Raw genomic sequence first — 24,856 nt, forward strand, 5'->3', positions numbered from 1 at the left:
GATGTCTAGATCATCGTTGAAGATCAAGCCTAGCTTCTTTTGCATAGCTTTATCCTTCCAGAGCCGATGCTCATTGTGATCCAGCATCTCTGTGACGGAATTTCTATCCAGTAAACCAGAGAAGAGCACGCGAATCGAGACCCTGAACATGTTGGCTTCTATCTTGTGCAGTTTCTGTAGTCTCGAGATCTGGGAATCTGCACTGCGATATGCGCGAAGAAGGTTGCTGACCGTTGCATAGCTAGCCTGGGCGACGGGGATTGCGCCTAGGACAAGGCCCGCGATTTCGATTCCTGACATTTTGAATGGACATCACACTCCTGCCAGCTCTGAAAGACTGGAGAAATCGAGAAGCTGAGACGAGCAGGCCGAGGAGAAGGAGGCTTATGCACGGAGTGGTTCGCACAGCCCCGCATCACGTGATATGTCGGCTGAACCTTAGTTTCCACATTTCCATGAAAGTGGATAAGGTTAACGTCCTTGCAAGCGCTATCCTAATGGCGACCGAAAAAGAAACGCTTCTTGTTAATCTGATCAGAGGCCTTAGTAGCGCCATTCTTAATTCTATTTCAGACCTTATCCCCACGCTCCAAGACAAGACTCAAGCTTCCCAACTATGTCGAGAATCTCAGCGCTTGCTGATATGGGGCAATGACCTGGGAATTAGGGTTGGAGAGGTAGAGAAACTTCTAGAAGGCGAGGACGAGTTGCAATACAGTATTGTGACGCTACATATGATGATTGCCCAAAGCCTAATCACTGCTGGTGCGTTTTTGCTATCTTCTTCTTCCTCAAGGTCACTCATGGTATAGAAAAATGCGTTAGACACCACACGGGCCATAATTCGGTGGGCGAAGCTACACAGGAGGAGTTTCAGACACCTCTCCAGGTGGCATTGACGACCCTTGAGAATCGGTACCCTGAGTTTGCAGACAGCTTCTCTACGACTGGAATATCGACCCGTACGCATTCTATTAATGTGAGCGATGGGTCACCCAACAACGCCTCCGACTTGTCGCGAAATATTAGAACGGACGAACTGAACGAGAGTTTAGCGGAAGTAACCGCAACAATTGACCGCCTATTGCGCCTCGCTCCATTTTTAGAACAGTATATGAAAACAAAAGCCGACGAAACTGTGCCTAAATCGAACAATCGCATATCAGAATTAGGTAGAACAGAAGCTGAAGTATACATTGACCGTATACTTACACGGTTTCCACAAGCCTCCCATGAACACGTTCGAACAATTGCAGATTCGAGGCTCTCTCGAATGAAGGCACTGTACTCGCAGAGTCATCAATGTTCTCATTCAACTAAGGAATTCGACGCTGAGAGTAAGCTCGAAATTGCTGGAAGTGATCACAAAATTACGTCACAAGGATCTATTTCCGACTCAGAATTAGCAAAATACTTGGAGTCGATTGAACAGACCATTCTTGATGATACTGAAATACCATTTCCAAGCTTACCGAAAAGCGGTGAAAAGGGAGATGGGGAAGCCGATTGTGGTATATGTGGCAAGAAAATACGAATTGAGCAAGGAACCCGGAAGTGGAGGTGAGTTTTTCGTAATAAAGTCGGTTCGAAATTGCGTCTCTTATTGATAAAGCTATAGATCGCATATTGTTGAGGACTATAGGCCTTATATATGCCTTGAAAAACACTGCCCCTATGGTGTCGCCTTGTTCAGTCATCTGCTAGATTTCCACGACCATTCGAAGGTTTCCCACGGTACAAAATTACGGTGGACTTGTAAACTCTGCGGATCAAAAACATTTGCTGCAAGGTCTCAGCTGCAATACCACTCAGAAACAGTTCACTATATTCCGGCAGATGCAGCTATAGGGCTATGCGAACTGTGGCAAGAAGAAATTCCCACCCAGGAAGGAGAGACGGAGTGCTTTTTCTGTAGCGAGGGTTATGGAAGCCAGCCCTATGCGAGGATAACTCATTTGGCTCGCCATATGATAGAAATCGCTCTACTAAATCCTGTTCCAGTCCCCGAAAAGGAAACAGCTAACTGGAAACGATTAATTGACCCAGAGATGAGCAGTAGTTTACCTTTACTTCCAAAATCAATCCCAGTGGACTACACACATAAGGCGGAGCTTCAATCAAGACCTTTTCATTTTCTTGAAGACACTTTTCCGCTTTCGAATGTCTCCCCGCGTACTACCGCCGCGGAGGATTTTAAAGTCGCCGCAACACCGCCGCAGGGAGGGTTGGAAGAACAGAACGAGGCTGACATACCTCATAGCCCTGCAACCAGTGCCGGCTTCACCCTGGAAGAGTTACATAGTGACGACGACGATTGCCTTATTCCATTTCAGCAGCCAACATCTATCGAAGAACCCGATGACCAAGATCCTACGAGAGTGGCCGAGGAACCGACTCCTATTAGCAAACTCGAACATCTTTGCGATATCTCAGACGGCTCTGACGAGGAAGAACAACAGCGGGTGTACCGGAGGAAGAAGAAACGTTGGAGTGCCGGCATATTCAAACGAAGCTATAGCCAAAGTGTCGAAGCCGATTCCGACGAGGACGACTTTGGCGAGTCTCTCGAATCTCATGACGTCGGGTCATCTGCTAGGAGGCTGCGGCGAAGGGTGAGAGGGCCTGGTGACCGCTCATCGCTTATATTTGAGGACATGGGACTCTCTATTGCGAATAATATTGCAGAAGTTGAGGAGCCGCAGTCAGAGCGAATATATCTACCAAAGGGGCCACCGTCAATTCCTTCTGATGATGACAATTTCACATTAGATCAGCTGCCTTTCTGGACGGTCTCAGAACCTATGGACCTGGAAATTGATTCGTCGTAGACCGGATTCACCTTACTAGTTCTTGAATCCCAGTTAGGGCTTGTTGCTCCTGTTCTTTTTCCTTGCAATTAGTTACATATTAAAAGCATGATTCCATTGAAAATAGTGTCTAAGGCTATACTCAAGCTTTTAGGAGAGCTATTAGAGTGCAGTTCTTTTGATACTGAGGAAATAATATTTTACTCAATAATACTAAATATTGCCTCCGACTTCGCAAAGTAGTAGCAGAAGAATTGACATGCATACTGTAAGCTTAAAAAAGGGCTAATTAATTTTACTCGTGATTTCTATACTATGAAACTGTTTTATTAGTTAAGAAACGTTCCCAGATTTGTTGGCTTACAAACCTCCATATCTTGCAACTTTGCCTACAAAAGTACCGGGTTATAACCCAACACAATATGATTTATGGGGAACCGGGTGGCTGTAGCCGCTCTCCCTCATCACTATCAAAACACTGATCTCAAGAAAGTAACTTAAGTTCTTTTCCCATTTCCTGATAATATGCTACGCTACGCTTCGCTACCTTCTCCTTCGTTCCTCCTTCCGCTCCTCTCTCTCTGGCTTCACCATCCCCCAACACTCTCGCAAAAACCCTCTTTCAGCAGCGCCCACCACCACCACCAACGCCACCGCAAACACGCCCACATACGCTAACTCGCCTACCAAACCATATTTCCCCAAAACCTTTGGCTTCGGACTCATTTTCAACAAACTCGGCACCACAACCGCAGCAGCCGTGCTATACATACTTGGCAACGCATCCTTCATCCTAAATTCGAGTCCTCGCTGGGTGAAAAACCGCTTAATAAACCAGCAATTCCACAAAATCCTAAGCCCCATATTGACCGTATTCGCTGCAACAACACCACTCCCACCCCACCCCAACACTGCAATGAAAACCCACGCACTACCAGCGAAACACGCGAAGAAAGCTCCCATGGATAGGGACTGTGTGTGCAGCTCGGCGTTGGTGGCGACGGCGGCGACGAAGGCTTCGGTTACGCCATTGAGGGCGAGGAACGGAATGTAGTAGCAATAGGTTGCGAGGACGGCGGGTGCGGAGGTGGTAGACCAAGATTTGCCGGCGACGAGGGAGAGGAGGGGAGAGGACAGGGGGGGTCCGAGGGTAAGGGCGAAAAGGGAGAGGAGGAGGTAGAGGTGAAGAATTGTGTGAAGGATTGTACGGGATTGAGTTAGGGGTTGGGTTTGGGGTGGGGATTGGGGATTGGAATCGTGAGGTTGAGGTTGAGGTTCAAGGGTTGGGGTTGGAGGGATATCGGCGCATAGTTTGGCGAATAGATTCCGGCTGCTTTCTTCAATAGGCTGGAACAGCATGCGCGCGATCAGACCGCCGTAGTTGGATGCTAGAGCGTAGGCGCCTTGGTCGGAGAGTGATGCCAACGTCGTAATAAGCAGAGAATCTCCCTGGGTTAAGATATACTTCAGTCCCGATTGAAGTGTAAGAGATCCTGTTAACCTCAAGAGTGGTGCTGAGAAATAGTTGAGCAACATCGGAACCCCCTCGGTCCCCGGCACCTGCTTCAATAATAGAGAGAACTGTGCCGACCGAGCAACCGGCCACATCCTCCAAACATACACCCCAAGCAACGCTCCCGCATACCCCAACTGCCCAACTGCAAACGGCAAAACGCCTACATCAACACCAGCCCAGCTTCCCCAGATCGCAACCCCACATGTTCCGAAGCACCGGAGCAGGGTCGCAGTGCTCTCCGCAGACGCGCGGATCTTATACAGCAATTTCTGCTGCACAGCCGCAAACGCGGGCTCTGTCAACAACTCTACAAAAATCGCTAGACAGTACAAATTCAATGCATCAACAAAATATGGTACATGTGGCGTCTCCCGAGACAGCCAGAGGAATGCAAGGCTGTAGATTAGGGGGATGCCGAAGAAGATAGAGAGGTAGGAGAGGTTGATGACAGATTGAAGACTGGGGGCTTGGCGTTGTAAGGCCACGCGAAGTGATTCTCGGGCGAAGTAGAGTACGGAGATAGAAAAGAGTTCGAGTTGTGCTGAGATGCCTAGAAGTTCGGGGGATAGGAAGCGGAGAAGGATTTGGTTGACGATGAAGGTTAGGGCGCGGGAGAGGACTTGAAAGAGGATGAGGAATGTGGCGCCTTTGGCGGAGGAGGAAAGGATTTTGGAGGACATGGTAGAAGGTTCATGAACCGGGAGAATGGGTTACTACGGAGAAGGTTCTTGGTCCATTGAGATGTGATGGTGTTGCCGAGTCTGGCAGATATGTTGATGCGGTGTGCTTCAAAGTTGCCGTGGTTGAAGTCTCAGTCCGAAAACGGCTAGCGTATTTCCTGACCTTGGATGTTTGGACACGGGATGGGAGCCTAAAACCAGTGTATTCAAAGCCCATGACTCTTGAGTCCACGACCTCTACACCGCAATACGATGGACTCAAGCATCAATTTTTCTCTGAACTTTAGTGAAAATGGTAGTCGTCGATCCAAGCATTATCGCGAGGTCTGAGAGGCTGCTCATCAGGCCTCTTGTCATGGACGATGCGGAAGACATTGTATTAATGCGGTCCAACCCGGAAGTTATGAAGCATACGTATGGAGCCCGAGTCCTTAAATTCAACTTGTGATTTGTGACTGACTATGGAATGGAATATCAGACCCTTGAAACCCACCAACGACATCGAAAAGTCTAAAGAATGGATCCAGGGCTGTCACGACCGTGAAAACTGCTGGAACTTTTGCATCGAGCTCCTTCCCTCCTCATCCTCATCCTCATCCCCAACTCCAACTCCAACTCCCATCACAGGACCCCGCGTCATCGGCATGATTGGAGCCGTTCGTGCCCCTGAAGTGGGATATATGCTGAACCACAATTACTGGGGCAAGGGAATTGCAACAGAAGCTCTTCGAGCTTTCATGCCGCTGTTCTGGAACCATTATTCTGGCGGCAAACAAGGCAGGTTTGAGTATGCAGAAGCTCATACGGACCCGGAGTTGGTTTCGAGCCAGAATGTGCTGAAGAAGGCCGGGTTTGAGTTGTTCGAGGTTAGGGAGAAGGATTTTGAGAATCCGATTTTGGGGTTGAGGGATACTATGGTGTTTAGGATGGTGAGACCGGGGAGTGGTAATGGGGAGAGGGCTCCTGCTGCAGCATCCTAGGATGGAACTGTGGACTACTGGCCTTTGCGGATATGAGATGGAGCTGAAGGCATATTCGAAAAGTAAACATGGATTGGATTATTGTTCTGGCTTGTTGCTAGAATTGCGTACTCTATGGAACGGATACAGACCCCTGGCGTGTTTTTCATCGTTCTGAGAGACTACGCCTTCCTTGCCACACCTGGGTACATCCGTTTACCTAAGTAGGTGCAATAGTAGAGGAGCGATGTGGACGACTTTCCGCGACCGGTGTGATGTGAGGTGAGAGGCTCAAGCATTGACGCCGTTTCACCCAGTACTTTCCCCTGTCCTTCATGTTCCGTCTTCTGTGACCGCGCGGCAATGGAGTGACCCCTTCGGTAAGCTGAGCCAGTCGATTTTGCTACGCCGCTTGCATCTGCTCGATTAGTTCTCGAAGAGGGAACTGCGCCATGTTTGCCCTACCATTCGATGAAACAGATAGATTTAGGTATTTTGTGTAGGGAGCCTCATTTGCAGCGGGCCAGTCTTGTCTCATCTCCAGCGGTTGCCTTTTTTGTATGAGTCTGCGATTTAGTGACTTCTGCCTGGGGGCTATTTTACACAATCGATGAACGCATCTCAAGCTTCCTGTCACAAAGGATGGGTGGTTGTTGAGCCTCTCTAATAATATTCCCTAACTCTCAGTCTTTTCTGGTATGATGTTCTCCAGCCATCCTGCAATGGTACCTGCATTTAGTGCTCCAAATATAGCAAGGCCATTTAACAGCTAGATATACGGTCGGAACTAACAGCTACTATTCATGAACTCTGGCCTACATTCACCGCCCGTAAGCACTCGCCAATCTCAACTTGGAATGGGCGATCTTGGATGCACCTGGCTGCAAGAAGAGCCTCACCCGCCAGGGCTCACGTCAGCCGGGCTGCATGGTGCTGACCTCCACAAACTCCTCTAACGGGGCGCAGCTGAGCATCCCCCCTTCACTTCAGTCCAGCGATCATCACTAGTCTGACCACGAGGTCTCTTTTCGTCTTTCCTTTCCTTTTTCTCTCGGATCCCGCCTTCGGGCTTCGATTTCGCGCAGGCGCTTGACGTAGTTTTTAGCGTTTCTTCGAGGTTTGGGGTTGCTGTGCCACTCTCAGCTTTTGTGCAGCTTTGCTGCTTTGGTGGATGTTGGCGTCCTAACGGATAGCCGCCTAAGCTGATTCTGTCCGTTTCTTTCATCGTCGCTGCCACCATCATTAGGTAAAGCAAGCCTCCGTGTCGTGCGGAGGTTGAGATCGTGACTGTATAAAGACGCGTGTCTTGTGCTTATGCCGAAGAACAAAATTTCGACACCATTCCAACATCGTAATTACACGCAGATATTGGGAACCGGACCGCAGCCACAAGGCAACCACCTCTCTCAGCCTCTTCTGGGACTCTCCGTTACGTTGCGGCTGTTACCTCGATTCTGAGCGAAGACGTGAGGCCATCTTGCCCTACCGCAACACTCTGGAAATTGACTCACGCCTCGTTCGCCCTGGTTTGATGCTACATTGCTGCGGGCGGCCTCGAATATTGCTAAATACCCTGGTCGTTTCTTCCGTTGATCTGCCACGCATCATTACATATACGCTCCGCATTCACATTTTGGACTGAACACTTTGTTAATATCGAAACGACATATATACATACTTCACACCAAATATCGGCCTGATCTCTAGCATTCATGAAGGCTGCTGCCTCTACAGTCATGGATCTATCCAACCCAGAAACCAACCCCCATGCACCTTTGCGCCTGTTATCGCTAGATGGAGGTGGTGTCAGAGGGCTCTCAAGTTTGATGGTGCTAGACGATTTGATGGAGAGCATTGCGCTTGAAGAAAAGAGAATCGGAAGACGTCCTCAAAGCTCCACAACACCACTGAAGCCTTGCGACTACTTCGATCTGTGAGTCTCCCTATCGATAGTACACCCGCACCTACCGGGGGCACTTGCGGGCAGGCTCGACTGTTTAAACCACCTTCTGGAATCAACGAGGACGGCAATAGGATGCTGGTTTTTGTTCTGAACGACGCCTGTTATTCTCGATGAGATGCAGCGCTAACCCATGTTCTAGTATCGGCGGAACAAGCACTGGTGGTATAATCGCAATCCTACTCTCACGTCTACGACTCGATTGCAAGCAGTGCATCAGCATATATTCCAAACTAGCCGAAGAAATCTTCAAACATGACCGCTCCATCATGCTATTCGGAGCCAAGCTCCCCACAGGCGCAACCCGATTCTCCGGTCTTGTGCTCGAGAAAGCTATCAAGTCAGCCCTAGTCGACCTTAAGTACAGTGAGGATGAGTTGATGTGGGATGACTCCCTCTTCGAGGAAGTGGACGAGAACGATCTTCCACGTGATAGCATCTGGGCGGACGCACTTCCTAGCATACTCACTGAAAGCCCAACCGCTACGTTGAAGGGTTCAGTGGCAACCTTACCAAATGATAGTACTGCAATGCCTATCAGCAATGTAGCGGACGAACAACCGCCGGCACCAAAAGACCCTTTTTCGGACCCACGGCTAAGGACTGCAACTTGGAAAATCCACCCTCGAGGCTCGGTGCATAGGAAAGCCAACCAAAAAGGCTGCCGTGGGTTCGTTCTGACCTCGCTGAAGAACGCACTAGGCTTGCCCCGAATCCTATCAACCTACGATCCCAACGACCGCCAAACCCGGATCTGGGAGGCTCTCCGAGCAACCTCAGCGGCCCCGACTTTCTTCGAAGAAATGCAATTCGGCACGCCCAAAGTCACGTATCTAGACGGAGGCGTTGGCTTCAACAACCCCTGTGCAGAAGTCGACTACGCCGCCAAAGCACTCTGGGAAGGCCGCTCAATCGGCGTCATAGTTTCCGTTGGCACAGGTCTCCAATCCATCCCCTCCGTCAAGAAAATGGCGTCCTGGCTCCCGTTTGGCCTGGGAACCGACATCTCTCTCGCGTCAGCGCTCGCCGGTATGGCTACTAGCACTGCCCGTGTCGACAACGAAATGAAGCGTATGTACTACAACACCGATACAAAATACTACCGCTTTGACGTTGACCGTGGACTCGCCAACATCTCGCTGGAGCAGTGGATGAAAGAAGACGAAATGGCCGCGCTGACTGAGCAGTACATGCGCGATGCTAAACAACTCCGGTCAGCCCGCAACTTTGGCGAAATCATGGCGAAGCTCTCGGCGCTACCGCCGAAGTTTGAAATCGGCGCGACCCATTTCCGCGTCGGTATGGATGGAAAGGGGCTAATAGATCAATCTTTCCAACTGGTGCAGGTCGATTTTAAGACCGGTATGCCATTGGGTGTGGCTCCGCATCTTGAAGATATGCCAAGGATGTCACAATTTCGGACGAGTAGTCCGTCGGGTGAGGGTGGGCTTGCCATTGATGAGGATGGGAAGCTGCGGAAAGTGTATCCCGTGGCCGAAGATCTGGATCATGATGGTCGCAGGGAAGAAGCTGCTGTATACCAATGCACCCGCACTGACAATGTGTGTTTGCGCACCATCAAAACAGGGATTCCGCAGGGGAGATACCGCGTCCAGTTCATCGTGTCCTTCCAGAACAGCAAATACACGCCTCCCGCGGACCTGGTGTTCTCCGTCGGCAAGCCCTTCGACGCGGAAACTTTCGCGAATCGCTTCGTCGACGTGCATATCACGCCTGATGTCGTTCCTGTCTTACTGCATCCTGACGCCGTTAGGGTCCGTGTCGGACGGGAGAGATATGCGGAGCATAAGGGTAAGGGATGGTTGGAGATTGAAGGCGATATTGAGGTTAGTGTTGGCCTGGATGGAGCGCTTGGATTTGTCGTTAGTAAGAGGTTTGAGGAGGGTGTCTTTCTTGATGGCTGGAGTTTTGGAGGTGTACGGTTAGAGCCGGTTTTTGGGAATGGTGCGGATGCGCATAGGAAGAGTTCTTCGAGGTCGAATTCGCCGGGGAGACCGGTGTTGGTGACTTGAGAAGTGGAATTTGTCTGGTCAGGGCAGCTTGGAGAGTCCCAATGCCCGTTGTTGAGCTTTAAGCCTTGCAAATTGGCGCTCTAGGGCGGAAAAGGGTTAGTTTATGGTCTCTAGGATTGGACGAGGAGGGATACCCGGTCTTTTTGGGCATACAGATGGCGTTTGTTTTACTTTTTATTATTATTTCAGACTCAGAACCTGTAGTATCATAGAAGTTTCTGAGCGGTAATACCAATTGTTATCCCAGTATAATTAGCACCCATTCCAACGCTTTCGAAGAATCACCGCTTGAAAAGATTGTCTGGAAAATGATCTCCCAATCCATCCACCTCAGAGCTGACTCATAGTGTCTGTAGAACGATGGTATTCCCTACAAGGCATACTCCAATACCCTTAACAAATTCCACTCGCACACGCAAACTCTTTATCCCACTCCATTCTACCTACTTCTCCCCCTCAACCAGGACTGCACTCTCCCCCAACTTCTCCACACTCGGCTGCTGTACCTGCCTCCCATTCCACTTCCTCATCAAATTGTCCAACCGTTTCCTCAACCCATACTGCAGCCAAAAAGGCATGCCCCTCAATTTCGCGGCCAAAAACCACCCGCTCTCCGGCTGCAACATATGTGCACTTCGTCCCTTCAACACCGCCTTCACAATCTCTTCCGCGACCGTCTCCGGGTACAACACTGATGAATCAAAGCCCTCAAAGAGTTTGGTGCGCGTGTACCCCTGACACATAACGATTGTTCGGATCTTGGGCGCGTTGTAGAGCGTCGTGAGTTCGGAGGTTAGGCCTTCATGGAAGGCGAGGGCGGCGGCTTTGGAGGAGGCGTAGTCGACCATGCTAGGGGCGGTCACGTATGCGGCTAGGGACGCCACAGTGACGATAGTACCGTGGTTAGCGGCGATCATGGAAGGGAGAAATTGCTGTGTCAGGAAGTAGTGGGAGAGTGTGTTAACGTTAAAGGTGAGGCGGATGTCGGATTCGGAGGATGCGAGAATGGACTTGCCGCGTGCGCAGCCGGCGTTATTGATCAGGACTGTCGGGTCGCCGATTTGGGATTTTATGGCGGCGCAGGCGGTGGAGATGGAGGAGGGGGAGGCAAGGTCGACAAAGAAGTATTGAACGGATGGGGGTGCTGTTGGGACCCTTGTCAGTATGTCTGCATTCACTTCTCTCAACTTACTCCATTGAAGCGCAGGGATTGGAATAGGAAGGTCACCCACCCTCATAAGTCAAAGGCTGCACATCCAAAACCGCAACCTTAACCCCCATCTCCGCAAATAACTGCACAACAATCTTCCCAATGCCATCGCTCCCGCCTGTCACTACCACAACCTCTTTCTCCCAATCATATGCATCGCTCGTCCAGTTATTTGTCACAGCGTCATCAAGGAACGAACTGGCTTTCGACGCCAATCCCAGGTAGAGTAGCGTTTTTAGGTGCTTGAACGTGGATGCATGTTCTGTGGAGAGGGTCGCGCCTTTTTGTGTGTAGTGCGCAAGGAGGATGAGTGGGAGCGTTAGGGCTGGGTTGAGGAGCGTGCGCGACGCGAAGCGAACAATGGTGTCGGGCGTGATGCCTGGAGGATGGGGTTAGTGGTTTGTTGGGAGTGCTTTCAGGGGTGGGTAGGATAGGTGCAGAGCTGTGGAAGGGAAAGGAGGTATTGTACTAACCTTCGCGCGCAAGCCTCCATTCACTTCGAATGGGCATCCTGTGTAACAATGGCACGACCTAGTCTTCGACGCTTTCTTACCCAGTTCAGGGAACTGTGTTACGGAATAAGTACGAGTTCAGGGGAGGTCTCTCTTTTTGTACGGATCCGTAGCTCTCACGCACTTGTCGACTCATAAGGTCAAGCTGGGGCGTGGCGCAGCTCACCAACGTGCGGGGTTAGCTACCGTTGTGGAGGAGCGGAGCCGAGGAGGTGGGACGACAGCTTGTGAACCTTGGGACATCTCACGTGTTTAGAACTGTGGAACTATTTTCTGGTACCGACTCTTGAAGGGTACATCAACATCTAGTTAGTTTCAACATCACATCGACTTGTGCGAACGAGCCATCATCATTTAGAAACCCCTGAGTGTATAGAACCGAATGACCTCTTTTCAATCCTACAAACCTAAATATTACAAACTAAAGCCAACATGTCCTTTGGAGACCTTGAAATCAAGAAATAAAGGAAAGGGAAAATGACAGTAAGAGAGTCGTTAAATCCCCTAAACACCAAAATCAGACCCAAACCCAAACCCAAACCCTCACTAAAAGAAAAGACCAAAAAGAGTCATTCCCACGCCATGCAACAGACAAAACTCGCCAATCGCTACTAAATCATATTTCCCCCATCCAAATCCATGACCGAACTCTCGGGCGCCAAACTCATCACACTTCTCTGCCTACTATCAATACTCATCGCACCACTTAGCACTCTCACAACTTTCTTATTCGTCGCCCTCGCCACTAGTACCTGCGCAGGACACACCACAATTTCATCCTCGCCTTCACCAAAATCATCTCCCTTCTTTACAACGAGCGGAAACAGCACGATCTTGACCACTGCCCCCCGTGCTTCGAGTTGGTCGTTGCTTGATGTTTCGCCACTACGTTCGTTCATGAGACTTGCGTTGAAAGTTACTTTGGCGATGAGGTCGCCATTAGTGTCATACTCCGGTTGGAGAGGTGGAAGCATGATGTATTCTGCGCGCTGGGTGCGCATTTCAATGGAAAGTTCGACGGCGAGGCGCATGACATTGCGGAGAGATTCTTGAATCTGCTTCTGCAGATGGGATGCTGGCGGGAGGAGGGTAGAGAGCGTGCTGTAAATTTCCTGGACCACGGCCTCAGTATCTTGTTTGCGCTGTTGGATGAATGGGTCGCGTTTGGAGAGTAGGGTGAGCGTTATTGCTCGCCACTGGGCAACAGCTCTTGTGGGGCCTAATGAGTTATTAATTTGAGCGCAAACTAGGAAGGTTGGGATTGACTTACCAACTTCCGACAATGTTTTCTCCAGCGACTTGAGTTTTTGTCGTTGTTCTCTGTCCATACCGAAGAGATATCTCGTGAAGACATACTCCCAAATCATCGTCATCACTACTGACATGAAGACATCTCGACGCTTGACACGGTCTGCTAATAGCATATCGACATCAGAGCCGTCTAAGATAGCGTTGTCTAGACGAGTTTCGATCTTTTCTCGGGTCGCAGAATCAAGCTTGTGATCTCTCGCGACGTCCGACGACAAGCGACAAGCCCTGCTATCTGAGAGTTTGGAGAATCGCAACACCCATTGCTGCACGTGTTGACAGAGCTGCTGGCATGCGCTATCGAAGTAGTCCTCGTCTCGTACGACAAGGAAGCTGTCGCCCTGCTTAGAAGCTTGTATCTGTCTCTGTAGAGTCTTGATCTTGTCCGTAGCGGTTGCTAGTTCGGTCTTGAGACGCTCGATCTCAGCATTGCGCTCGTCGATCGCGAGTCCAATCTCCGCTCGCAATGCATCTTGCATTCCCGAGGTTAACTGGTTGTGCTGCGTCCGCAGATCTTCGAGCTCCCTAGTAGATTGTTGCCATTGCTGATGAACCTGTTGACCTTCGGATTGGAGTTGAGCATATCGCTCGTTTGTGTCGTTGGTGAGATTATGATTGGCCTCGGTAAGTGTGTTGTTCAATTGCGTGAGTCTTGTCACTTCTCCCTGAAGGGTGCGAAGTGTATCGCGCAGCTGTGCAATGTCGATGTCTTTCTGGTGGATTTCCTGGTCTCTTGCTTGAATAGTTTCTTGAATCACCTGATTATCAACATCTTGTTGATACTGAGCAGCTTGCATAGACTCCTCAGCCTTAGCCTTAGCTTCTTCCAGCGATCGGTTCTGCGCGGCGAGTTGCTCGAGTTGTGTTGTTAAGTCCATTATTTGCATGCTTTGTCGCTTACGCACACTAGGTGGGCGCGTCGGGGACATTGGCGAACCTTGAGCCTCGCCCCATGCCTCCTACAAATATTGTCAGCTATCATCATTAAACGCGTCGCGATGGCAGTGAAAACTTACGTAGACATCGGACATGTCCGCGCGACCCTTGCCCTTGTGTCTGACCGGATCGTATTTTGATGAACTCGCGATGGCTGCGATGGCTGCAGTTGCTCCAGCAGCGATCGCAATGTCTGTGAGATCAGGTTGCGCGTTTTTAGTGTCCCGCGCTTGGACCTCGCCAAGGCTCGCTCGACTCCGAAGGTCACCTGACAAGCTTCTGTCCACTCGCCGTAAAGGTGGAGTGGCTGATCGGTTGCTCGCAGGGCTCAATGCTTGAAAATGGTCTGGAGTTTTGTGCCTTGCAACCCCGCCCGTAGAACGGTCACTGAGCACGCTTGGAGATCGCTGTTCACCCATGCGTTGCTTCGTTGGGTCAGTTACCGCGGGAGAGCGCAGTCTTCGTGCAGGACTCAGAGCCATGCTCCGATCAACACCCTCATGGACTTGATGCCATGGAGTATCCTTTGAAGGGGTATCGGCTGGTGAGGTTTCTAGTGTGGGAGGAATGGGCTTACGACTGCTGGGCTTGCGGCTGGAAGGAGTAGGCGTGACAGGAGGTGGTGATTTCAACCGTTCTGAGAACGGCTTGGGGCTCTCACTTCGTCGCGCAGACTTAACACCTCGTTCAGGGGCACCGACATCAGAGATCGGTCGTCCCTTTTTATGCAGTGGCGAATCATCTGGACTGGATTCTTTGATAGTGTCGAGTTGTGGATTTGGTGATTTCATATGTCTCGGAGTCGAGTATGTTGCTGACTTCTCAGACTGCCTCTCACGCGGGTCACCAAAGATCGACGGGGGTGGCTCTCTGATGGGCGTTTGCCTAGTGGGTGAGCTTCTATCCTTGGATCTTGATCTGGCCGTCGAATGGCGAGACTCTTCAGATTCCTTGTGCGATTTGGCTTGCGAATCCTTCACATGTTTCGAGTTATCTTTGACATCCTTCGGGTGTTTTAACGGAGACGCCTCAGGAACTATGTCGTGCTGGCGAGCCTTCACAGCAGCTAAAGGAGACTCAACATAACCTCGTGTCGATGGCGACGAGTTGAACAAGTACGATGTACGCTCCTTCGTGGCCGAATCAACGGCGGACGGTGATGTTATACTGCCGATGAAAGAACTCGGCTCGGGGAGAGAAGGGCTTCGTGAGCGAGGCTCCACTCCCGGGTCTTCATGGATCGTTCGTTCAACAATGCTATAATCGGATTTTCGATCCTGTGTGTCTTTTGTCTTCCCTTCGTAGTGAAGTTCCTTTACTGGTTCGCTTGAGCCTTGCGGCATCGAAGGACTGTATCCTGCATCATGGTATCCACTGTCTCGGGCATTGGACTCGAAGCGTGAGCCCGCAGAGAGGAGCGGTGAGTCTGACACGTGGACAGCGCTGTCACGAACTCCACCAAATGACCATGTTGGTTCGATGATAGGAGAACGATCACGGCTGCTAGTTGGCACCGTGGATGCTTCCGCAATTGACTTATCCGTGGTTTGATACGGAGGCTCAATGTCAGGTACACCACGAATCACGGGGTCGGGAGCTTGCCGGATGGGTGCCAATTCGTACTCAGCCTGTGGCATCTCCACTGAGACTTCGGATTTCTTTGGTGCTGGCTCCGAGAGATGCACGCGTTTCTCTTCTGGTTGTCCTTCAGGTGATGGTACTCGTCGCTTGATACACTCGACGCTAGGGAACAGACCAGTTGGCTGTCTTGGAGGAGAGATGTTCTTGCCCATGGAATCTCTAAGTTCGTGGGTGGATACCTCGGAATGAATGGTATTCCCTTTGTGAGGATCCACAAGAGGATCAGGTACATCCACATGTGCCACTTCAGTTACCCGTTCTCGAGACTGCTCTATCGTTTCATCATGAGTCGACAACCCTTGCTCAAATCCCTCTCCTCCAAAAGTATCCTCACCCGCGGTCTTTCCGAGTTGCTCTATTCCCGGTTCCTTAAATTTCCGACTCTCTTGTTCAACGTTATCTGCCCCTCTTTTGCCTTTCTTTCCATCCTTTTTTGACGGCAAAGCCCATTCCCCCGTCTGATCCATCATATCGTCTCTCACTGTTTCTAATTGCTCGACAGGAAGTAGATCCACTTTCTTAGTCGCTACCTCTAGAAGTGGATAGTCCGACCCCTTGACCTCATCCAAATATTTCTGCCCTTCATCGAACATAGAAGGAGGTTCGTAAGCACCTGACCCCATTGGTTCTAGAGCCTCGTTGATCATTGCACCGCGATCCTCCTGGGTCTGTTTGATGCTATCGCTCTTACCAAGGGCTATCGAGCCTAGAGCCGTTGCACTGGTGGCTAGAAGCGCTGTTGATCCAGATTTCCCTTTCTTTCCTTTCTTTCCTTTCTTCTTTGAACTTGTCCAATCGTCCGTCTCCAATGGCTGATCATCTTCGACGACATCCGTTTCGATTTCGCGTGTTAAATTAGTGACATCTGCGCGTGGTGTAACTGCACCTGATAGTGTTTTAGGCTCGAAAGGCCGCTCTGGTGTGCTGGAGCGCTTTGACTTGCCCTTTCCTTTCTTACCTTTCTTCCTTGACTGCTCATCCCAGATGTCGCCGATTGTCTCTGGTTCTGCACTGGGAGTGAGGACCTGCTCCTCCAATGGCTTCTCGTTCACCTCATGGGGTAACACCGGCTCAATCACGTTCGACTGGATTTTAGATTCGTCGAAAGTTGGCTTAGGCTGATCTTCATGCAGGTGCACGTTGGCATTGTGTGCCACGTCGAATGATGACTTGTCACCTAGGGTGTCCGCCAAGTCCCCATGTTCAGGTAGCGCCCGAGATTTAGACTCAAAAGTCGAAGCCAGCGCTGGCTTCTCAGACTGCATATCTCTGCCGTTTAAATCGGCTGGAGTCTCAACGGCGAGAGGTAGAACCGCCTGAACCTCAACCACCGGATCATCAACGATTGATGTTTCGATGTTGTCTTGTGCAAGAGAAGCTCGTTTCTTGTCTTTCTTTGCTTTCTTGCCCTTCTTCTTTGATGTTGTCAATGGGGGCTCGGGCTCTTCTTCAATCGGAGTTGCGTCGGAAGACTCAACGGGTTCGAATGTGGGTTGTTCAAATGACACGGGACCGGCGGACTCTGCGTGGGCCTGCTGTTCAGTAAACGTTGTTGCAACCGGCGTGTCGTGTGTTGTCTTAGGAGGCTTGACTAAGGCTGTCGCAATAGGTTCGGCGATTGTTTCTCGAAGGCCCTTCTCACCCGAAAGCACTATGGGCTCAACCTGATGATCGGGTTCGGCTGATACAGTCCCCAAATCTGCGCTGGGCTCGATGAACCGCTTTCCATCAGTCTCCACCTTGTCTTCAAGTTCCATGGGGATCATCCCAGCCTGCTCAGCCCCAGGAATCCCGCTCTCGACAGGTGTTATAGGTGCCGAGGCCCGCTTCCTTTTCCCTTTTTTCACCTTCTTCGAAGACATCCAAAGTTCCTCAGGATCACCCTCTTCGAGAACACCTGGAGGCGTTTTCCGTCGGCTAAAGAACGGATCATTCACAACATCGATGGGGTCGAAGCTTGGGTTGTGAGTTGAGGCAGTAGCAACTTCGGTATGAGGAACTTCCGCCGGTACTTCAGTAACAGGTTGGCTTTTTGGAGATACGGGGATTGGTGAAGTTCGTCCCAGATCACCGAGTTTGGATTTACTAGCTTCTTTTCGAGCGATTGCGATGTCTTCTTCTGGAGAAATATCTCGAGTACCTGGCGGAGACGTCGATCGGTGGAATGACGGGTCCTTGAGAACCAAGTCCGTATTGAATCCCGATTCTGCCAAACCTGCCATAACGGCAGCTGAGAAATCGGTGGTCTTGTCGGGAGATGAGGCTCGGGGCACAGTGAAAGGGTGTGGTGCTATATCTTTTACAATGACCTCTTCCTTGATTTCCTTGCCCAGGTCCATCTCCTCAGGAACAACATGAGCAGCGAGTTCTTCTGGAAGATCATGGTTGATAATTGGCTCTTCAACGGGGACCGCTTTGCTTTGCCCGCCCAACTCCATTCTCTCAAGAACATGATGCGGCGGCGATTCCTCTTCGAGATTACGGATTAGAGTTGCCCCAGAAGCACGTGCAGGGGCCTCAGTCTGCGGAACAAGAACAGTTTCAGGCGCACTTTCTGGAGTAGTTGTTTCGATCTTTGCCTCCTTCTTCGACGCACGAGACCAAGGCCGCACAATGGGTGGCCTTTCCTGCTCCGCAAGCGTATCTTGCTCAAACATAGCGGCAAGTTTACCAATCATCCCTCTGCGTTTGGCCGGCTTGGCATCAATAGGGGAAAATGATGATATCTCGGGTTCCGGGCAAGGGGGTTGCGTAACCTCCACCGAAGTCGATGGGACAATATGTTCCTTGGTATTGAGTGCTTTACTGGTATCGATATCAACGGTCTCGCGAGCCTCTGTGCTTAGCGTAGGGGTATGAATATCTCGCACACTTTGCTCTATATATTCTTGCTCATCTAATAGCTCCGCAGGTTGGGCAAATTCTTCGATAGCGACATTTCCTTTCTTCGATTTGCGCTTCTCCTTCTTGCTCTTCTTAGTCGGGAATGCAATGTCACTAGCCTCATTGGCAGGAGTTAGAATCTCGGGCTCTGCAAGGAGAGTAGAGACATCTTTCTTAGCCAGTTGATCAGTCGGCGCGGCTTGGAAAGGAGCGGGCTGCTCTATGATGGGGTTTGCACTACCCGCTAAAGTGTGCGATCCGACTGCCTCCAAGGACTCTTCGAAGGCGGCAGTGGCCCTCTTCGACTTCCGCTTTTCCTTTTTATTCGTCTTGGGGGTGAACTTAAACTCAGGCTCCAATTTTGGCTGGTCTGTGAGCACATGCATAGAAGGATCTTCTATTTTAAGCAGTGAGATTGGCACAATGGGGGCCACGTCTGTCTGGGGAATGTTTGACTCCACAGCCTCTTCAGATTGCATTTTGCCAGGGAGGGGTCCAGATACTGGGGCGTTGACTACGGGAATGTCTTGGATCTGTTCCTGGGTCTCGGAAATGACAGGAACTACTCCGACGGTCGGTTGCTCAGCGTTAAGCTGAGGTGGTTTAGTCTGTGTGGTCTGAGGCTCAGGCACACTCGCACTCTCGCGTTCCTCCGCAGTGGTCCAACCAAAACCCGACGCCCTCTTTTTGCTATTCTTCTTCTCTTTCTTGTTGAGAGCGGATGCGGAATCGTCAACGAGGGCATCCTGGTCAAGGGAAACATGAGGCTCAGAGACGGTTGCCGGTTCCTCGAGAGCTGGGGCTGGTTCGGTCTGATTGGAAGCAGTAGACTTGCCCTTCTTGTCTTTCTTACTAGAAACAGGCGTGAAATCATCAACGAGAGAATCTCGGTCAACAGAAGAAGCCTGAGGCTTAGAGATGGTTGTGGGCTCCTCGAGAGCAGGGGCATCCTCAGTCCAGTCCAAAGTAGCAGCTTTGTCCTTCTTGTCTTTCTTGCTAGATACAGGCGCTAAATCATCAACGAGAGCATTCCGGTCAACAGAAGCCTGAGGCTCAGAGACGGTTGGTGGTTCCTCGAGAGCCGGGGCTAGTTCGGTCCGATTGAAAGCAGCAGTTTTACCCTTCTTCTTGTCTTTCTTACTAGAAACAGGCGCGAAATCATCAACTAGAGCATCTCGATCAACAGAAGCCTGAGGATCAGAGATGGCTGTGGGTTCCTCGAGAGCTGGGGCTTGTTCGGTCTGATCGAAAGCAGCAGCTTTGCCCTTCTTGTCTTTCTTACTAGAAACAGGCGATAAATCATCAACGAGAGCATTCGGGTCAACAGAAGCCTGAGGCTCAGAGACGGTTGGTGGTTCCTCGAGAGCTGGGGCTGGTACGGTCCGATTGAAAGCAGCAGTTTTACCTTTCTTCTTGCCTTTCTTACTAGAAACAGGCGCGAAATCATCAACTAGAGCATCCTGGTCAACAGAAGCCTGAGGCTCAGAGATGGCTATGGGTTCCTCGAGACCAGGGGCATCCTCGGTCCAGTCGAAAGTAGCAGCGGCTTTGCCCTTTTTCTTTTTATCTTTCTTGCTCTGCTTGCGTGTCAAAGCCGGAGTAACTACAAGCTCGTCCTCCATGGCCGTCTTGGGAACGTCCAACTCTGGCTCTTTGGCTGGCTCTTTGGGTTTCGCTACCGCTGTGGCCGAAGGGATTTCGATTTGTGGTTCACTTGGTGTCTCAATTTCCCATTCGGATTTGGGAGTCTTCGCTTGTGGTTCTAGCAATGGACCCTCGATTTGCTGCTCGGTTGGAGCCTGGAAGGGGTGGCTAGCCAACGAAGCTTCCATTTGCTGCTCAAGTATTAGAGTTTCGACATGCTGTTCGTTCGGTGGAGGCAGCTCTTGAGCATCGCCTAGATTTGATATTATGTCTTGCGGAAAATCTTTCCTATGAGTCACCCCCTCCTCTTCCCCACCAAAGCTTGATTCCTGCTTCTTGACCGATTCTTGAACATCTGGAATTGATGATGGCTGGCTGCGAAGCTCGGCAGATTCTTCCAAGCTTGTCGCAACAGTCTTGGCCTTCTTCTTATCTTTCTTGGTGAGCTTACGTGTAGGCGTGCTGAAACCGCTCGCTTTGTCCTGCGGCATATCTGACGCTTGTGCGACTAGCGTGAGTTCAGACTCATCCTTGCCAGCATCCAACATCTCCTGAGACTCAGGGAGATTCACTAGATCACTAGATGAAGTCGCCGGCTCATCCCAACTAAGAGAGGTTTGCTTAGCTTTCCTCTTGTCCTTCTTGCTCAGCTTGCGGGACACTGTAGGGCGCTCTGCTGTCACTATTCCCTGTGGCTCGGTGGGCAATGGTTCGACTTCAGTCCGACCGAGACTCTGATCAGAGAGTGTTGGAGTTTTCGGGGGGTCTGGTACGGGTTCCTCCCATATCACCACTCCCTTTGACTTCTTGTCCTTTTTGCTCCGTTTGCGAGATAAGGTTGGACCTTCATCCATGACTGGCTCTTGCACCTCTGGGATGATTGTGGGTTCTAGCTTCGGTCTTGTCTCGTCCTGAAGAGTGATCTGGGCTTCGGAAAGTACTGAATCCACTTCTTTCTGATGGTTCTCTTGAGTCTCTAGCAAGGGCATTGGTTCGTTGTCGATCGTCGACTGCTCGGCAAATTCAAACGCCATCGCTTTCGCAGCCTTTTCCCTGTCATTCTTGCTAAGCTTGCGTGTAGGGGTGCTAAAGCCACTTGTCTCTTCTGCCTGACTAGCTTGGATCTCGGAGGGTATATCAAGATTTTTAAAGACCTCAGGCTCATGGGCAATTGGTTCCTTCATTTCAGAGACAGGTATGCGCTCCTCTTGAGGTTCATCCCAAGTCAAAGAAGCAGGCTTCGCCTTCTTTTTGTCTTTCTTGCTAAGCTTGCGTGTAGGAGTGGCAAAATCGCTCGTCCCTTCTGTTTGGATGTCCTGGGTTTCGGAGGGTATCTCAGGAGTGTCAACGACCTCAGGCTCTTCGATGATTGGCTCTTGTGTTTCCAGGACAGGTGCGTTCTCTTCATCCCAACTCAAAGCAGCCGCTTTAGCCTTCTTGTTTTTCTTGCTCAGTTTCCTTGCAGGAACCTCAACCAGCGTAGACTCTTCTTCCTGAACTCGCTCTTCAGCTTTGAGGACATTCACAGCTTCCACGCCAGGTGTTGTGGGTTCGGGCCAGTGAAAAGCGCTACCCTTGGCCTTCTTGCCTTTCTTGTCTTTCTTACCGAGCTTGCTTACAGGATCGAAGATTGATGAAGGCTGGGAAGCCGATAGTTCGTCTGCGGTTTGGAGAGCTTCGTCAAGCACTTCTAATCGCTGTTTGAAATCGGCGATGTCATCTTGTAACGCCTTCGTTGAAGGGGACAGCGGAGTTGCTGGGGAGTCGGTTTGATGGCTTGGTACTTGCACATCACGTGGCACATCCGCCGGTTCTGGAGTCTGTGTCGGGAGATCGTGGAAGACGCCCTTATCAAACGCCGGGCTTGAGGGTGGTGGTAGTTCATCTGGGACCAAAGATGCGGTAGCTTGGGATTGAGTTGACAGGGCGAGGACATTCTCTGATTCAGCTTGCTGCAGATCTTGCATTGGTTCAAGCGCCGGAGGTCTTGGCGGAGATGCAACGCGCCGGGATTCAACAATGACAGCTTGGCCATGTGTGGGTAAAGACTCGGTTTGTGCCTCAGCTTCGAGTTTGTAGGGTTGCTGCATAAGAACAGGAGATCGCGACGTGGATGTAGAGTGCTGCGGTTTGGTTTCAGCGTCCTCGACTGACGAAGTTAAGATCTCTCTCTCAAACTGTGACCCAAGATGTTCGTGCTTCCCACCGAGGAGTGGGGATTGCGGGGGAGACACAGATCGCATAAGCTTGACTTCATCATCCTGAGAGATCCTTGGTAGTTGCTCCGCTTCAGATTGGATCTTGAGTTTCTCGGGTTCACGCTCTTCCAAAATCGACATTGCCTGGTCAAGATCTGGCCGGAGCAAAATGGTAGACTCAGGGGCGTCCTCTAATATCGCATCATCGCCACCATTTCGACTTTTTTTGTTTTTCTTGTCTTTCTTTCCCCTTTTCTTAGATTCTGACCAGGAGAGTGGGAATTTGGAATCCTCTGCGGGAGATCGTTCAGGTTCTTCCACTTGCTCAGATGGAGCGGGGATATCTTGGAGAGTAGTCTTAGGAAGGATGTTGGCGGTGTTGTGTAAGAGCTGCGCTTCTACTTTACCTTGAGGAAGAGTAGGATGAGTAGGTTCATCCTCGATAGAGATTGGCAGTTCATCCTCATATGATGGAACATGAATTTCTCCTGGCCTTTCATCCTCGGGAATTTTTATATCGGGTGAGATTGTCTGAACCTGAGACTCTTCTAATTGTGCTACGGATGGCACTTCAGCAATATCCTTACCCAGAGGTGATTCTTCCAACATCTCAGCGTCCTTCTCAGCTATAGGAGTGGCGGCGCCAGAAGCTGGTTTGCTCTTCTTGCCCTTTTTCTTATCCTTCTTTGACTTTTTCGACAGAGAACTCCAAGGAACCACTGGCTCATCCGTCTGAATATCCTTATTAATAGCGGGCTCTGGAATATTCTCTGGAATAGGAATGGGTTCGGTAGATTGCAAGGACATAGAGGGCTTGATTGGTAATTCTGGCTCTGAAGCGGACGGAGTGCTCGGATCCTCATGAAGATCGAGGGATGGGGCATCTTTCGCATTCTTCCATTTCTTTCCGTTTTTTGAGGCTTTCCTGCTGGGTGGCGCCCACAGGTTGTCCTCTTCAGGTTTGCGGGGCGTCTCCTGAACAACTTCACGTTGTGGTGCTGGCTCCCCGCGAGCAATTCCCCCTTGGGTTGATTGTTCTCTGACCTCGTCCAAAGTTGAAGGGAGATTTGCTTCCGGTAAAGGCGGCTCGACGACTTCTGGAGCAATATCAGGCTGATAATCCTCACGTAGAGGTCTCTCGGCGATGTCATGCGGTATGGCTAAAGGCTGTGGTGTTGGAGTAAATTCGTCGTTAATCTCTTTCGTTTCAAGAATTCCTGCTGACTCAGGGGGTTGCTGCAGAGGTTTATCGGGTACCTCTTCTGGAATCTCAGAGGACTTGGACTCAGGTTCATCGATCCAGTCGAGAGGAGCAGACTGCCGTTTGTCCTTCTTCTCTTTTTTGCCTTTCTTCGTTTTCTTCGGAGTGGTAATTGGCCAGTCGTCCTCTGTGGGCACTTCCGTGCGTTGCTCGGTACTCAACCCAACGCTAGGTTCTTGTACCGTTCTGTCAATGGCAGATTCCTCAGCGGCGGGAAGTACCTGGGGCTCCATTGCGGCCTCCTGTGCCGTTGTGGTTGGCTGTCCTTCCAGGAATTGCTGAGATGGCTGCTCGAGCATAGGAACATCGCGTTCACCCTCAACTTCGCTTTCAGGGCGCATATGAGGATGGACGGCCGGTATCTGAATGTCGCTAGGGATTTCACAACCAACCGAAGGCTCTTGACGGGCTGAATCGGGCATAAGCATATTTTCCGAAGTTTTAGGTTGGATGGATGCTTGGCTTTCAGACAGTGGCTCCTCATCCCACGCCGAGGTTGTCGACTTCTTCTTAGCTTTCTTTTCTTTCTTGCTAAGCTTCCTACTAAACACCGGCTTCTCGAAGTCATTATTTGCTTCTTTGGCGCTCCCAGGATCGAGAATCACCCCTGGCTTTTCGAATTCGGGTTCCGGGGTATTTAGAATCTCTTCAGTATCGAGCAAGGGGCGTTTCGGAGTCGTGAAGAAAGAATCTTGGCTGCTTTCAATGATGGGACCCTTGAGATTCTGAGCAGGGCTCTCTTGAGCGGACACTCTACCCTTTACATTTTTACCCTCCGAAGATAGCAATGCCCATTTATCAACCGAGGACGCCTCTTGTTCAACAGAAGGTGCGATGGTAGGATCCCTGTCCTCCTCAAGGCTCTCAGGAGGGACCTTTTCACTTTCAGGCGAAATCTTGGGCTGTACCTCGGGAACAGTTTCGAAGATTGGAGTAGCTGTTCCCGATTGCTTTCCTTTCCCCGTCTTCACCTTCTTCTTATCCTTCTTGGATACCGGGAAACCCTCGTCGTCCTCAGTAGGTTGTTCGAGCTCTGGCGACGGCGTGGGTACTAGTTGAGCTTCATCTGATACTAAGAGATTGGCGCCTTGATGCGCACTCTCGACTTCGAGGAGAGGTTCAGAAATTGGAGTGGCTGTTCCCGATTGCTTTCCTTTGCTCTTCTTCGCCTTCTTCTTATCCTTCTTGGACACCGGGAAACCGTCGTCGTCCTTAGCAAGTTGCTCGGGCTCTGGCGACGGCGTGGGTACTAGTTGAGCTTCATCTGATACTAAGAGATTGGCGCCTTGATGCGCACTCTCGACTTCG

At 50.6% G+C, this 24,856-nt stretch overlaps 6 protein-coding genes across 6 annotated transcripts in view; 3 read left to right on the forward strand and 3 right to left on the reverse strand.

The window, feature by feature from the left end:
- Positions 1-305: 305 nt before the first annotated feature.
- Positions 306-2,828, forward strand: BDR25DRAFT_338747 (uncharacterized protein; the record flags this gene model as incomplete). Its single annotated transcript, XM_033693301.1, has 3 exons — positions 306-765; positions 1,056-1,560; positions 1,619-2,828. 3 exons carry the CDS (start codon positions 306-308, stop codon positions 2,826-2,828), a joined length of 2,175 nt encoding a protein of 724 aa, XP_033554913.1.
- Positions 2,829-3,234: 406 nt separating this feature from the next.
- BDR25DRAFT_390409 (Rft-1-domain-containing protein) lies at positions 3,235-5,075 on the reverse strand (the record flags this gene model as incomplete). The annotated part of the gene is made up of 2 exons (XM_033698095.1): positions 3,355-5,075; positions 3,235-3,274 (listed from the first exon to the last, which is right to left on the reverse strand). The coding sequence occupies exons 1-2, from the start codon at positions 5,001-5,003 to the stop codon at positions 3,235-3,237; spliced, it is 1,689 nt and encodes a 562-aa protein (XP_033554914.1). The 5' UTR covers positions 5,004-5,075.
- Positions 5,076-5,223: 148 nt separating this feature from the next.
- On the forward strand, positions 5,224-6,218 carry BDR25DRAFT_250613 (acyl-CoA N-acyltransferase). Its single transcript, XM_033686076.1, has 2 exons — positions 5,224-5,417; positions 5,482-6,218. Exons 1-2 carry the CDS (start codon positions 5,296-5,298, stop codon positions 5,981-5,983), a joined length of 624 nt encoding a protein of 207 aa, XP_033554915.1. The 5' UTR covers positions 5,224-5,295; the 3' UTR covers positions 5,984-6,218.
- A 1,088-nt stretch (positions 6,219-7,306) lies between these two features.
- BDR25DRAFT_330645 (FabD/lysophospholipase-like protein) lies at positions 7,307-10,693 on the forward strand (the record flags this gene model as incomplete). Its single annotated transcript, XM_033692550.1, has 3 exons — positions 7,307-7,895; positions 8,065-9,887; positions 10,290-10,693. The coding sequence occupies exons 1-3, from the start codon at positions 7,675-7,677 to the stop codon at positions 10,691-10,693; spliced, it is 2,448 nt and encodes an 815-aa protein (XP_033554916.1). The 5' UTR covers positions 7,307-7,674.
- A 1,337-nt stretch (positions 10,694-12,030) lies between these two features.
- BDR25DRAFT_7658 (uncharacterized protein) lies at positions 12,031-24,392 on the reverse strand. Its single transcript, XM_033699007.1, has 4 exons — positions 22,695-24,392; positions 14,002-22,631; positions 12,948-13,944; positions 12,031-12,896 (listed from the first exon to the last, which is right to left on the reverse strand). Exons 1-4 carry the CDS (start codon positions 23,974-23,976, stop codon positions 12,289-12,291), a joined length of 11,517 nt encoding a protein of 3,838 aa, XP_033554917.1. The 5' UTR covers positions 23,977-24,392; the 3' UTR covers positions 12,031-12,288.
- The window catches only part of BDR25DRAFT_7657 (uncharacterized protein), a 17,186-nt gene continuing 16,722 nt past the window's right edge, over positions 24,393-24,856 (reverse strand). Inside the window, exon 2 of the mRNA XM_033699006.1 lies at positions 24,393-24,846. Within this exon, the coding sequence (XP_033554918.1) occupies positions 24,809-24,846 (38 nt within the window). The 3' untranslated portion in view covers positions 24,393-24,808. The remainder of the gene's footprint in view (positions 24,847-24,856) is intronic.

The sequence above is a fragment of the Lindgomyces ingoldianus genome (genome assembly GCF_010093535.1).
Source record: "Lindgomyces ingoldianus strain ATCC 200398 unplaced genomic scaffold BDR25scaffold_1, whole genome shotgun sequence".
In the NCBI taxonomy this organism is placed as follows: Eukaryota; Fungi; Ascomycota; class Dothideomycetes; order Pleosporales; family Lindgomycetaceae; genus Lindgomyces; species Lindgomyces ingoldianus.

Bases quoted from the DNA above. Each gene is read 5' to 3' on its own strand.
- BDR25DRAFT_250613 (XM_033686076.1), top strand. From the start codon at position 5,296: ATGGTAGTCGTCGATCCAAGCATTATCGCGAGGTCTGAGAGGCTGCTC. The intron at 5,418-5,481 runs GTATGGAGCCCG...ATGGAATATCAG, and splicing joins CCGGAAGTTATGAAGCATAC to ACCCTTGAAACCCACCAACG.
- BDR25DRAFT_7658 (XM_033699007.1), bottom strand. From the start codon at position 23,976: ATGCTTATGCCCGATTCAGCCCGTCAAGAGCCTTCGGTTGGTTGTGAA. The intron at 22,632-22,694 runs GTAAAGTAGAAG...CTACTCTCCAAG, and splicing joins TCATCCTACTCTTCCTCAAG to ATATCCCCGCTCCATCTGAG. The intron at 13,945-14,001 runs GTAAGTTTTCAC...CAATATTTGTAG, and splicing joins CGGACATGTCCGATGTCTAC to GAGGCATGGGGCGAGGCTCA.